We start from the raw sequence: 13,715 nt of genomic DNA, 5'->3' as shown, positions 1-13,715 counted from the left end.
ATAGAAATGTATGTATTATTTATTATAAGTCATTCCATTATATCAGGCCTCAGCTTTAAGGGGAAGCTGTACTGGGAGAAATATGGGGGTTGCCATTTCTGATCTTCGTCTAATGATATTAATGCCTACCACAACTTAAAACAAGCTTGAATATTAGGATGTTAAAGCAAAATCAAAACTTCTGATCTATGTATATGTTCTGGATTTGTGATTTAGAAAGCATCAAAGCCAATGGATCAGCAACTAGCAGAAGAAGCTAACCATAGCAACCTTCAAATTCTCTAGCTACAGGTTTCCTTTATGTTATAAGTAGCACTAGGGACAGGATCTGTATCTGCAATGTTAAACAAGAATTCTAACTGGCCACTACTGGCAACAACTATAATTTGTGGTCATTTATTTTAATTACCCCCTTGTGTTAACTTAGTATTCAGCAATGCATTTTTTTATAGCTGAAAATAAAGTAATGAATAAAGATTTCTAGAAAAAGAAAAATGCAACCCGAGATGTGAAGGAAAGTGAGTGTTAATCTCAGAGAAAGAGGTCCAGCTGTGCAGGAAAAATGTACTTCAATTTAGTTTTTGCTGCGTTGTATCTTACTTTTATACTCTAGATGAAAGCCAGCCGCAGATACACTTATATCTGAGAAGAAGTGTAGGTAGAGCTGGTTTGATGTGCTGTTCAGCAATGCAGGTACGGTGGTTCCTGAAATAAAAGAAACTTGCTTCTTACTACATCACAATTCATATTATTAATAATGTAATATCAAAAGTCACAGTAAAAGAAATCCTGAAACATAGGCATACATAGTACAATTAATAAAAAAAAAAAAAGGTTATATCTGAATACTTTTCCAGGTGATCTCTGAATTTTATGTAAATATGTGGTAAAAGGCACAAAGTATAAATACTAAAAAATAGTACATACAATGACTGCATATAATATAGTAAAAGGAACACACTTATTTAAGGGATCTTTTAGAAAGGAACAAGAAATAATAAAGTGCATAATAAATAATAATAATATTAATAAAGTTACATAGGTATAAGTGGCAAAAGTGCACTGCTTTTAAAAAAAAAAAAAAAAAACTCAGAAATTATGCATATTAAAATACAGAATCTATCATGTTTTGATCCCTTTAGTGTTTTTTTAATTTCAGTCAAAGGTTTTTATTTTATTTGGATCGAGTAGGGGAAGGTTAGAACCTCTGTCAGATATTCATTGCCATTTGTGCTCTTATTAGGGAAATTTCCTCTCCCATCCTGTCAGAAGAGGAAGTACTGGAAAATCTCTTCAGTGGGCCTCACAGGGATAAGTCAGGAAAGATCTCTCCAATGGAGTTACAGATAAAAATAAAATCCTGACAAAAAAACTTTAACTCTATTATTGCTGTTCAAAACTAAAATGAAGAAGAAAAAACAATTTTTTGCAGTTGGACTTCAAACATGTAATCTAGTAGGATGTATATTTACCCGATGCAATACTAATCCATGACTTAGGATAAAAAGCAACCTATAATATAATTGTGGGAAAAGTACCTGAAAAACTGCCCAACATGGTGACTGTGTTGTCTCCTCCATCAAAAACTTCCAATGAGTCCCAGTTTTGCTCAGTAACAAAGCTAATCACCTGTATCTAGAAGTAACACAGTAAAGACTTTAGTATCTCAACATGCAACGTGAGCAATAACATTTTCTTATTATTGTCCAAATGCTAAAATATTCCAGAAATTAAGTGTCGCTCTATGTTATAACTAGTAGCTTATTCCCATGTGTGAGGTTTACACCCAGACATGCAGAACACATACTTTTACATGTGAATGCATTTTAATGTATCAAGGCATTGCATTAATGCAGAATATTAAATTGTGCTTTAGCATGCATATATCATGAAAAACACCTTGAGACGCACGCACACTATCTGCAGTAAATGTATACCCACTACACTGGTGTCCGGAAGGTCAGTAATTTACACAGGAGTATCAATAGTATTAGTTGGTAGAAACAGTATATAAAGCATAATCTTTTTCTTCCCCAACTTTGCACTCTGCCCTCCATAATACCTGTCCATTTAGCAGGAAGTAGCCCTATTTCCAGGCAGTTGCAATCACAGTAATACATGTATAGGTAAATGAACCCCACATCCTTCACCTAGAAGTGCCTGCCATCTGTTGACCATAGAGTTTCTTGAAAGAGACAGGTTTTGCATTTTGTGTAGCCATTTAATCGCCAGTACAAGTTAGGTCATTTCTTAAAGCATACCCCCAAACAGTCTTGGGTTATCGGGTCCTGTTTATGTTCTGCCACACGTCACTGTAATTAGGCAGTGGGGACTCTGTAACTCTATTAGAAACAGACTGAAGCCCAACTTATGAGTCTCTGCTGTGATTTTTTTTTAATAATATGTTATTTCACAGTACAGCTAGATAGGTCAAGGGTGGCTTGTTGTAAGGCTCTTTTGTCGCGTGTTAATAATATGTGTAACATTCTGACTGTAAACTTACATATGCTGTCCAAAAAAGGGTTTTTAAAGGAATGTACCTTTAATTTTTGTTAAATATTAATTTTAGGGTGAAGTCAGCAGGTCCCTGGGTGAGGAAGCTTAGTTCTTTATCCCATGCTGTGCACAAAACATGCACCTAGGCTGGCTTCACTGGGGGCCCTGTGGAGATTTAGGTGGGGTAGGGTTCAGAGTCTCAGAGATCACATTTTGTTTTCACTAATTTAACACAGCTAGACCAAGCTAGGGAAGGTCTCTGTTTGTACGCTTAAGTAAGAGACATGCTGAACTGTAAAGCTGGGGGCTGCGACATGATTGCCAGTGCATCAAAAGTCTGTTGATAAACTGATGTTGTTCCCAGAAAAAAGGACATGACTGGAATAAGAGACTTTGTCCAGCACACGGACTTAGTAATGCTCGGTTGAGCAGAAACTTTGCTTTGCTGTTTCACACGTTTACTTTGCGGTCGGATGCCTGTTTGCTGTTACTTTGCTGGAATAAACAGCCTGTTTTTGTGAAGGAGGTGGACTTTGTGCCTTTCTATAAAGTTAATACTTTAATGTTCATAGTCTGGGTACCAGTACACTTTAAAGTGCACCTTCCTCTAGATATGTGCTTTCATGCTAAGTATTTGCAAGCTAAATAATGTGTTAGCTCACAAAGATCAGCCCTTCTTCTACAATCTCTCTCCTACAATATTCTAGTTTAGGTTCCAGGATGTAAATAGTTAGACTAGTGTAAATTGCTCTTCTGCCTAATGGTGGGGCTAGAGGCAAATCTATATTTGGCAGATCTGCTTAACAGAATGCTGTAATTTGTTAGTTAAGGCTGTTCCTGTGTTCTAGTGCTGTAGAGTTTGCTTGGACTCCTCCAGCCTCCTAGAAGCTAGTAGAGCTTTCTAGAACATGGGTGGTAGCAAATAGGCAGCATGTAGAAGTCTCAGTCAATTACAAGGGAGGTGCCCCTGAGCATGCTGGGATTTGTCTATATATTCAGAGAACATGTGATCTCTGGGTACTTCCCTTCCAGGATGGTGGAGTGCACGAGCCGGGGGCAGGCAGGCTTGCCACCCCTGACACTTGCTGCCATGCAGCCTCAGGTGGTCGACCTGAGGACCTGATGCTAAACTAAAGGAGTGACCCTGGTGCTTCTGAAGAGCTGACTGGGGGGGGGGGGGGGGCATGCCTGAGAATCTGTGTGCAACTCAAAGGGATTGCTAGCTAGTGATCTGAAGAGCTTGCCCAATAGTGATTATTGCATGGGACTCTGCTCAGTTCTATTACTTTTGGACTGCCGAGTAGTTTGCCGTAACTGGCTTGTTCCTGAAGAGCTCTGTCTACCTGTCCTGCTTTACAAGAGACTATTGATTTCTAGATTGCAACATAGGAGCATCTGTTCATCTGTTCCCAGCAAGGGACTTCACCTGCTACTCAATTCTAGATCAGCTGGAGTCCTCAAGTTGTGTATAGTTTTATTCCGGAGTATCCTACTAAAATCCCTTATTCTATCCAAGTTCCTACAAAATAAAACTACAAAAAACAACACCCCTAGACTGGTCATTGATTACATCAAGCCTAAGTGTATGTGTGCCTGGCTTCAGAAAATACCTTGCACATGGCTGCTAGTGAAGAAATGAGGACTGTCAGTGTAATACTCAAGTGTCTCCTATGGGGGTAGCTCAAGATACAGTATGAGTTAAGAAAGGGGCACGATTGCTTATTACATCAATCTCCCAAGATGCTCTCAGGCCCATCTATACTAGACTGACTAGAGCTCACGCACTTATGTACCTTTCATGTGAGCATAGCTGCTGACTTACAACTGCAACAGCTGCCTTGCAGTTAGCAGGCGAGGTAATATGCTACCTCTGAAATGCCTATTTGAAGAGGGATTTCACACTGAAGTCACTTTTCACCACAGTGCAACCATGTTAGTTGGGCTTGCACTAGTATGGGGCACCAAAAACAACATGCTCTACCTTTTGTGTTGCACCGTGAAAGAAAGCATTGTGATTGCGGCAATGTGGATGGGGACCATCAAGGGACCATTGCTGGGTTTTGCTGAGGTGTGTTAAAAATGTGCCTCAACTACTTGGATTTACTGCACCAACATGCCTATGTGAAAGGAGTCTATATGATAAATGGCAACTTCTCTTGCAAAACTATACTGTTGCTGTATACAGTCACATGTCAGAAATGTATTCAAGTAAAATCTGTAAAGTTACTGAAAGGTCCACTTTAACAGATGGAAAATTATTCATAATTAGCATAACCATGGCAGCTTAACTGCTATAAATATGGAAATTAGGCTACTTAGTGTCTGGGTCAGAATCTCTAGCTTCCAGTTAAAAAAAGCTCACTATAGTATTCTGAAACCTTGTTGGATCCAACAGGATATACAACCTTTATTTAGGATTTTTTTTACAAAATAGCTACATTTTATCTGGTGCAATTTAAGAAATGCACATGTTTGACAACTGTGTAACCTGTTACTTTTAGAACAAATCCGGGCAGAGTGTTTTCATTGTAATCAGCTAAAGATTATTGATTTGGCTATAACGTTAAATATTCTGTGTGCAAAAGGATATACTGCATTTACAAAGAGTGCTAGCTATATCTGTATGCTTCCCATTAAATTATAGTGCTAAAGATGCTCCCTGCAATAATTTATTTTATTCATTTATACAGTACTAATATACTGTATATCACATTGTGCCATACACATCAGTCCCTGCACCAGAGAAGCTTACACTCCTATGTTCCCACCCACTAAGCTTACAATACCAGTCTCGTGATGCAATAAGAAACAACCCTAAAGACAACATTTCCATTGCAATAAATCTAATAGCACCGCTAAAAGCCAGCCTTTACATTGAATTCATTCTTTCTGCAGACTTATGAAGTAGGCATTGAGCCAGTTACAGGAGTAGGGGGTTGAGAAAAATCCAGCAACACAGGTGTTTTCTTGTGTTCTGAAATTACACTGAAAATCTAGAGGCTTCCATATATTATTTTTGTGCTACCGAAGGCTTCTGAAGCTTCCAACTGTGAGATACACAACACATAGGAAAACCAGTCCTGGACACACATTTATGTAGCACTTTGCTACACACTAAAGCTCAACTTGTGTTCAGCTTTAGCTTCAACCTATAATGGCAAACACTTTAGTAAAAAGGTTTAAATCCAATGAACCTCAAGATTTAAAGACTCCAAAAAGCAGCATTACTTCTGATATCTACATTGTTCAAACAATGTCTCCTTTACACACAAAGCTGGTGCTGGCTTTGGCAGCTGTCTTAGAGCACCAGGATGGGGGAGGAGGGCAGGGGCCACTGATAGGGGGTAGCACTAGTCCTCCTGTACTGCCAACAGAGGGCCCTGGACAGCAGAGGATTTAGATGTGAGCAAGAGAGGGGGTTATTGCTACAGTGGTAGAGCAAATACAGGAACCGATTCTCTGTGTGTCTCTTCCTGCAACAGCTGAATGCTGGTTTCTTCTCCTCTCCCTCAACCTGCCCCTGTTGCAGAGAGAGAAACAGAGGGGATCGGTTTCTGGCAATTGCCCCCCACCAAACCAATCATCCTCTCTGTGCACCAACCTCCAACCCCTGGCTGCCTGGGCCCCTCTGTGTGCCCCCTGGCCCTGAAGCAACTATGTTTACCATGTTTCCAGTTTTTTGAATGAACAGGCGCCTCTGTACAGAGCAGCTGAGGCTGCAAAAAAAAGGGGATGGCGAAATTGATGTCCTCAGTCCCTTTCTCTGTCTAAAAAGTGAGACATATTTCACCAAAGTCTTGCCCCCCCCCCCCCCCCAACAGCATTGTGAAAAAATAAATACGTAAAAAAGGGGGTTCTCTGGCGAATGCATAACCCCGTCCCCTCATTACCATTGCTATTTAATGGCAGTTCAGCACAGCTCAAATTTTCAATGCTGTGTGCGCCCCATTACATTACAAGTGGAATGCACCTTTGCCTGTGTAGACATTCTGATGCTGAAGGACTTAATTAACTCTTATAAGCAGCTTAGAAAGTAGTCCTTGCAGACACTTCTTATCATAGGGCTGTGAAAAATTCTAAAATTCTAATAGAATATGTGTGCATTTATATGCCAACAAGAATTGCTTGTCTTCTTTAAATCTTTTCAATTGATTTGTCTAATAAATAGAAGGAAATATGGCAAAGCAAATAGGACATTTTCACCATAAGAAGTAATTAGAACTTGTTGAACAATGTATGGTAACGGAATATACACTGGCAGCTCTTCATGATAATACTGACAAACATCAGCAGGAGATCTGGCTAACAGGGTCTGATAGGAAATACAAAGATAAAACAAGGTGTCAGAACATGTTTTCTTCACTTGGATACAAAGCTCACATAATGTATCTAATTTCCAACCAAAATATCATGCGGTGAGTTCTGTTCCATTATTATAAAATTGAACAACTATGTCTCACCCAGAGTCCATCCACAGGCATATACTTCCTATTAACTGTCTACAATATAAACCGTTCTTTTTGACGCCATGCTGAAAATATGTAAGGTCCCTGCTTTCTAACAAGCACACTGCTATCTGCAGAAGACCTCATTTCTGCTCTGTGTGTCAAAGAAGTTTAGACTACATAGAGGATATTTTACCCCTAACAAGAATGAACATGGCAGCTGCACCACAAAACAATAAATTTGGTGACATTGTGAGTCTGTGACGTTCGGAATGTCCCCTGGAGCAAGTTGGAAAAGCTACTAAACTGAACTTCAATTAAGAAACAAGCCATAAATATCGCACAGCGGAGTCTCTTTGCTGAATGCATTCTGTTTAATGTCCAGGCCACCATACTGACAACAGGGACACAATGTTAAATCGGGGACTGTGTAAACGGTGCATTGAGTTTAATGACGTATTCACAGCACATAAACACTCAACACAGAGATATATAAACTGAAAACTATAGCAGCATTTACAGCCGTGAAATACCATGCACTGCCAAATAATTCTATTCACTAAAGAGCTTTGAAAGTATCATAAAGAGACTGTTTATTGTCAGATGTAAAAACTCTATATCCTCCGAAAACAATGTAAATTTACAAGCTGGCCACGAGACAAGCAAAGTAGTATCTTTCATACATAAAGTATGCAAACAATATATCAGGACAGTACAGGAAGAAAATTGTGTATTAAAGATGTCAGATAGAGAACCAAGATAAAAAAAACAGCAGATACAAGCAACTATAACACAGTAAATCACACCTTGCAACTAACTGTAGGGGTATATAATGAAAAGCTGTGAATAATATACAGTAAAAGTTGCTGCCATCTAATATCAAGGTCTTGAGTTTGACTACAATGTCATTATTAGGGATGAGCTTAATGTTCGGGTTGAACATGAGTTTGACTCGAATATCGGGTGTTCGCTGCTTGCTGAAGAATGAACATTATGGGGCATTCGCGTGAAATTTCGGAACGCCCTATAATGCACTGCGAAATCGCAGTGCATTGCTCTATGATGATTGGCCAAAGCATGCACTGCACCTGACCTGCATGCTTTGGCCAATCCCAGCGCCCTCTGCTAAGAGAGCCATAATTGGCCAAAGGCAGGTTGCCTTTGGCCAATAATGGCTCAGGGGGACTAAGTCCATACCCCACACAATATAAGGCTGCCTGCACGGCGGCCCTGTGCAGTGTTGTTGGCATCGATAGAGAGATAGCTTGATTTAGATTAAGAAGGTGAGTTATTCAGCTAGTAGCCGTGTATTTGTTGTGTATGTATGTATATATATATATATATATATATATATATATATATATAAAATATATGTGTATATATATATATATATATATATATATATATATAATGTTTGGGGTTCTAAGTCATTTTCAAAAATACTGATTTTAACTTGTAAACAAGTTTCAGAAATAGGCTAGGTCCTTTGCATCATTAAAATCACTACTCCTTTAAAAACAATTGCTGTTAATGGTTGTTAAAAAATAAATGTTTGCATTGATTGCAGAGCAGTACCCGGACCCCCATGCACTTTTTATGGCCAATTACTTGCATATAAGCCTTCAAAATGGGAACTTTAAAATTTTCAAGTTCGGCTCCCATAGATTTCAATGGGGTTCACTGTTTCGGGTCAGAACTTTTTCTCTGTTCAGGAGTTCTGAACAGGGGGGTGTTCGGCCCATCTCTAGTTTTAGGACAGCTACATCTGGATATTCTGTAATGTTGCTTTAACATTTCCCTCCTCTCCCACTTTCGAAGGTTTTTTTTTTGGTGAGGGGTATAGTTTTAATAGATATCAGCTCCCATTTCAGCTTTGACCACCTCGGCAATCCAAGAAGAAGCAGCCCCCCCCCCCCCACTTCTCCCTACCTGCAACCTTCTGGGACATATCATATATCCCAGAATGCTGTGAGTCCATCCACAAAGCAAAGCACTATTCATGCATGTGCAATGGGAAGCTGGTTGCAAATCAGCAAAGTGTGACAGCTTGCTTCCCTAAAGCCCCATACACACTATCAGACTTTCTGCTGATTTTTATCTTCAGATTTACCAAAACCATATAATATGAGGTCAAACCTTAGGAATTTCAATGTATATGCAATCAGGCAGGCCCTTGCACTACATGGTTTTGGTAAATCTGAAGACAAAAATCAGCAGACAATCTGATAGTGTGTATGGGGCTTTAGTAAACATGCCGGGGCCAGGGACTGAAAGGCTTGCGAAGAACAGGCCCAGGTGAGGACGGCGCTGGATCCTTGGACTGGTGAGGTGTCCTTTTTTTTTTTAAAAAGTCAACAGCTACAGTATTTGTAGCTGCTGACTAACTTTTTTGGTTAAAACTGAAGAAGCACTTTAAATACTATTCATCATTGGTATTCCATACAGAGTGTGCAACTGCAGTTGCCAAGTTTTTCAATGATTTTTTTCGTAGTTCCCTTAAAAAGGAACTCCGAGCTGAGATAATCTCAGACTCTCAGTTATATGTCCCACATATACAGAATATTCTATCTCACTCCATTAGTTGAAAACATACTCCATCTGTACAGTTTAGCACCCCTCCTCCCTAAAGCTATGGTGATGAAACTAACATAACTGATGGTGTGATTTCAAGAAAAATAAGATATTTTTGGAATTGCTGCTTTCTTAGTCTTGTAACCCTGCCAACACACACACCTTCCCATTCATTGATTAAATACAGAGCAGATTTCTAAAGTTGCCCTATTGTTCCAACGGTAAGCATCTCCATGGACTATGTTTCTTTGACTAATTCTTTAATCAAAGAAACAGAACCCACTGACTCTGATTGCTACCCCTCCCTCTTTAAGTCTAAGTATAGCTGTACAGGTAGAATTGTTTATGAAACTTTTGCTAGTTTAATAAAAAAAAAAAAAACTCTAATTATTTCTTAATGACAACATAATTGAATTAAATTGTGTTTTTTATATCAGCCTGCAATTCAGCTTTAAGTATAGAAGACACTGAATGATAGCTTCTACTTTACTGAACAAGCTGCAAGGGCTTACTCATTAATAGAGGCCACATTTCCTGTGATTATGGGCCTGTGTCATTATAGGTGTATCTATCAGTCTTTCCATGGTATTTCGCTTGCGTGCTAAACATTGGTGGTTGTAAGGCAGCTGACTGTGAGTAAAATATATGTACTGCAATTTGCTTCCTGTCATGTAAAAGCTTGGCGCACTGGTTCCGAAAAATAGTCATTTGCACCTTGTCACACCTGATGCTAATTAATGTGAGCGGCCACAAATTAAACTCATGTATAACGGCACAGCAAACTTGCAAAAGTTTTACAAATACATTTACTTTCTTTGGTTGTATTACATCACATTTAATAATATGTTGGTGAAGAATTCAAAGTAAAACTCCAGTACAATGATGCCCAGGTGACTACGCTGGCCTATGACACGACAGATAAACTTTATCAAGTTGTGCATTCCATTCCAATATCAAGACGTATTCTTGTTTGGGTTTTACTTTTTTTTTCTTCTTTAGTAAAAATGGAGAAGTGCAGGTCATTGTGTATACTGGTATCAGTTTTATAGTGTCCCTATACAGAGCTGTACATTTACACAGCACTTTACACTCATTGTAGCTTCACATGTCCCTGTCCTCAGGTAGCTTACACATCCTATTTCAGATATTATATTTATAAATATATATACTAAAACCTAGTACACATAGGCCGAATGTTGGATGTCATCGGCCGGTTCAATTGAAGCTGGCCAACATTCAGTCCGTGTGTACTGCAGCTGGGTCAGCTTCTGTTGAATGGGCATGACCAAAAAAGATCTGCCGACCGGCTCCCATTCAGCGCTCTCAGCCATTGGCTGAGAACTCTGATCAGAGTGTTCTGGTGTGGGGGCTGTCCCCCTGTCAAAATACAATAGAACAGCAGGGGAGATCGCTATACTAACATTGGGTTGTTAGTACAGCGGCTCCGACCTGAGCTGTCAGTTTTATTTTGTTTTTTTGATAATATCACACACTCATGTTTGCATTGTCAGCTGAGTGGAAATAGAGTGGGCAATTAAACTCTCTGTCACAAAAAAATCCGTAAGATAGAGATTCATGCAAATCAGAAGCAAGTGACAAACCCAGGGGGTGCTGACTTTGGACGGTTGCAGGCTTGGATACAACCTATAAGGAACTCTGAAAATGCAAAACAAAGAGAGAGCAGCACCATCTAAATGCAGCAATGTGATGATATTTATTCCAAAGATGACATTCAAAAACTTACAGGATAAAAAGGTAACTGCACAAGTGGAGTTGTATGGTGGTTCATCCACTCGCGGGAAGGATGAGCTGCAATCAGGGGAAGAGACAGTCACTGATTTTGGCTTTGGTGGTGCTCCCAGTGCATCCAGGGGCCCAGATGAGCTTAGATGCAGTCACTGATGTCACATCTGGATGGAAGGATCTGGTGCAATGTCATCACAATGCTGAACTTAGATGGCGCTGCTCTCTCTTAGTTTCTGATAGGGGCGTCTCGCTATCAGAATATAGAACCCTGGATCAGCTGGCTGATCAAAAAATGTAATTCCCCCCATCGAAACAATAGAGGTGGATGCACTGTGCTACTGTATTCTGATAGTGGGGATGTCTACGCTGTCAAAATACACTTATCAGCACTGCAGCCAATAGGCTTATTGAGTGCAAATTTTCCAACATTTCCATTCGAGAGAAGCCAATCATAAGACTTGTCTCTAACAGGAACGATGGATCAAATTTTGTCCGGTTCAGCAGGGGCGAATTTCAATCAATGGCCAGCTTTTGCAAGGAAAGTTGCACTTTGTCCTGGAATATGGTGCAATATCATTCTGTAAAGAACATCCCATCTCATACAAGGAAAGAAAAAAAAGAAAAAACATAATTTTTGCTTGCACATGGTTGGATGAGAAAAATCAGCAATGCTACACCTTATTTACTAAGCTCTAGGAAAAATCTCCCTGCAAAGTGAACAAAATATTAGTGTAGAGCAAGCACATGTCTTACACACTGGCCACTGCCACCTAAACCAATGCAAGCCATCAATATCAGCAGATGTAAACTAAACAGTCTGAAACGTCACATCCACTGTGCTACAGTACACAGAAAGTAAGGAGTCTATTTAGCTGTGTTTTAATGTGTGATTTAAACAACCTTCACCCACACATTTTTACATAAGATTTAAATAAAAATTCAATAAGACAAATGTGTTTTTAGAAACCTGAATGAAATTTAGTTCTACCCACACACTACAAAATGAGGGCTTAGGGAAAACAATTAATTTATCCTTGGTTACAGCTGAAAACCAGGTTACAGAAATATTATCTTACAATAACGATGTGTATTGTTGATTGAATCTCAGTCTGCTTTGTGTACTTTTTTTAAGTCAGTGCAGTAATCCAAGCATGAAAGACTCCTGCACCTTGTCGCTGCATGAGCTTCCTGTAATAAAGACTAGTAACTGCTACCCACTCTTCTTGTACAGGGTGAATGGTCTTGTATCCTCCCACTTGTAGTTTTCTGTAGGCAGTCTGTAGTGGGTGGGTACATGTTGGGTCCTTTCCATAGCTCTTTTCTCTGCACAGACTATGTGCAACCTATTGATTATATCACTGATTATTTTATAAGGTAATACAGGCATACCCCACTTTTAAGTACACAATGAAGTTTATTTACTAAAGCTGGAAAGTGCAAAATCAGGGTCACTTCTGCATAGACACCAATGAGCTTCTAACCTTGGCTTGTTGAATTACGCGTTGCTAATAAAACATGGCAGCTCATTGGTTTCTATGCAGAAGTGAGCCTGATTTGGCACTTTCCAGCTTTAGCAAATAAACCCCATTGTGTACTTAAAAGTCGGGTATGCCTGTATCTGGCTTTACAGAGGCATTTGGGGCACATAAAGTGGATTTGTCTTTAGTAGCTAATAAGAAATATACCTAAATAAACGTTTTTGTTCCTGTAGTTCAGATTATGCCCACGTCTGTTGCACATTTACCTGAATTCCTGCTCCCTCTGGCACTGTGATCTTCCACACACAATTCAAACTGTTCAGATATGGCTCAGGGAATCCTGGAGATAGGATGGTTCCTTTACGTTCAGTCAGATTCCCACCACATGGTACTAATTAACGAAAGTATTAGAAAAATTATGTCAATGAGAAAGAAAAGTTGTAATACTCAGAGTAAATGCAATGCTGTGTGCCTGCTCTTTCATTTGTGAATAGTGCTATGGATTATTGCTCATTATGGCACTTTGCACTGGTACTAAATAAAGTTGTTTATGAGCTATCAGAAGACTTGGGGGGTTATTTACTAAAGGAAAATCCACTTTGCACTACAAGTGCACTTGGAAGTAAAGTCGCTGTAGATCTGAGGGGGGCATGCAAGGAAAATAAAAAACAGCATTTTAACTTGCACATGATTGGATGATAAAATCAGCAGAGCTTCCCCTCATTTTAGATCTACCCCTTAGATTTAGAGCGACTGCACTTTCAAGTGTACTTGCAGTGCAAAGTGGATTTGCCTTTCGTAAATAACCCCCTTGTTCCCTTCTTTGTTTTTTCCCAAATAGTGTAGTCCAACAATAATTAACAAGGATATAAACAAGCCGCCTGAGAGCAGCACAGCATGTTTACCCCATTCTGAAAACAACAATTATGATCAAAGCTCTAACTGAAATCCAGGAATCTTGTAAAATGGGCCCCTTGTT

General features: G+C 39.4%; 1 protein-coding gene across 3 annotated transcripts in view; it reads right to left on the bottom strand.

Moving 5' to 3' along the window:
- Positions 1–13,715, bottom strand: part of CSMD2 (CUB and Sushi multiple domains 2) — a 1,348,498-nt gene that overhangs the window by 141,584 nt on the left and 1,193,199 nt on the right. For all 3 annotated transcript variants that reach the window (XM_077481921.1, XM_077481922.1, XM_077481923.1), the window contains 3 exons: positions 13,003–13,127; positions 1,539–1,635; positions 601–705 (listed from right to left, as the gene is read on the bottom strand). In XM_077481921.1, coding sequence (XP_077338047.1) covers positions 601–705; positions 1,539–1,635; positions 13,003–13,127 — 327 coding nt within the window. The remainder of the gene's footprint in view (positions 1–600; positions 706–1,538; positions 1,636–13,002; positions 13,128–13,715) is intronic.

Source organism: Lithobates pipiens, unplaced genomic scaffold, assembly GCF_037356315.1.
Source record: "Lithobates pipiens isolate NorthernLeopardFrog02 unplaced genomic scaffold, aLitPip1_a1.2 Scaffold_16, whole genome shotgun sequence".
Classification (NCBI taxonomy): Eukaryota; Metazoa; Chordata; class Amphibia; order Anura; family Ranidae; genus Lithobates; species Lithobates pipiens.
The sequence above is the reverse complement of the archived record's forward strand: the minus strand, read 5'-3'. Positions and strand labels throughout refer to the sequence as shown.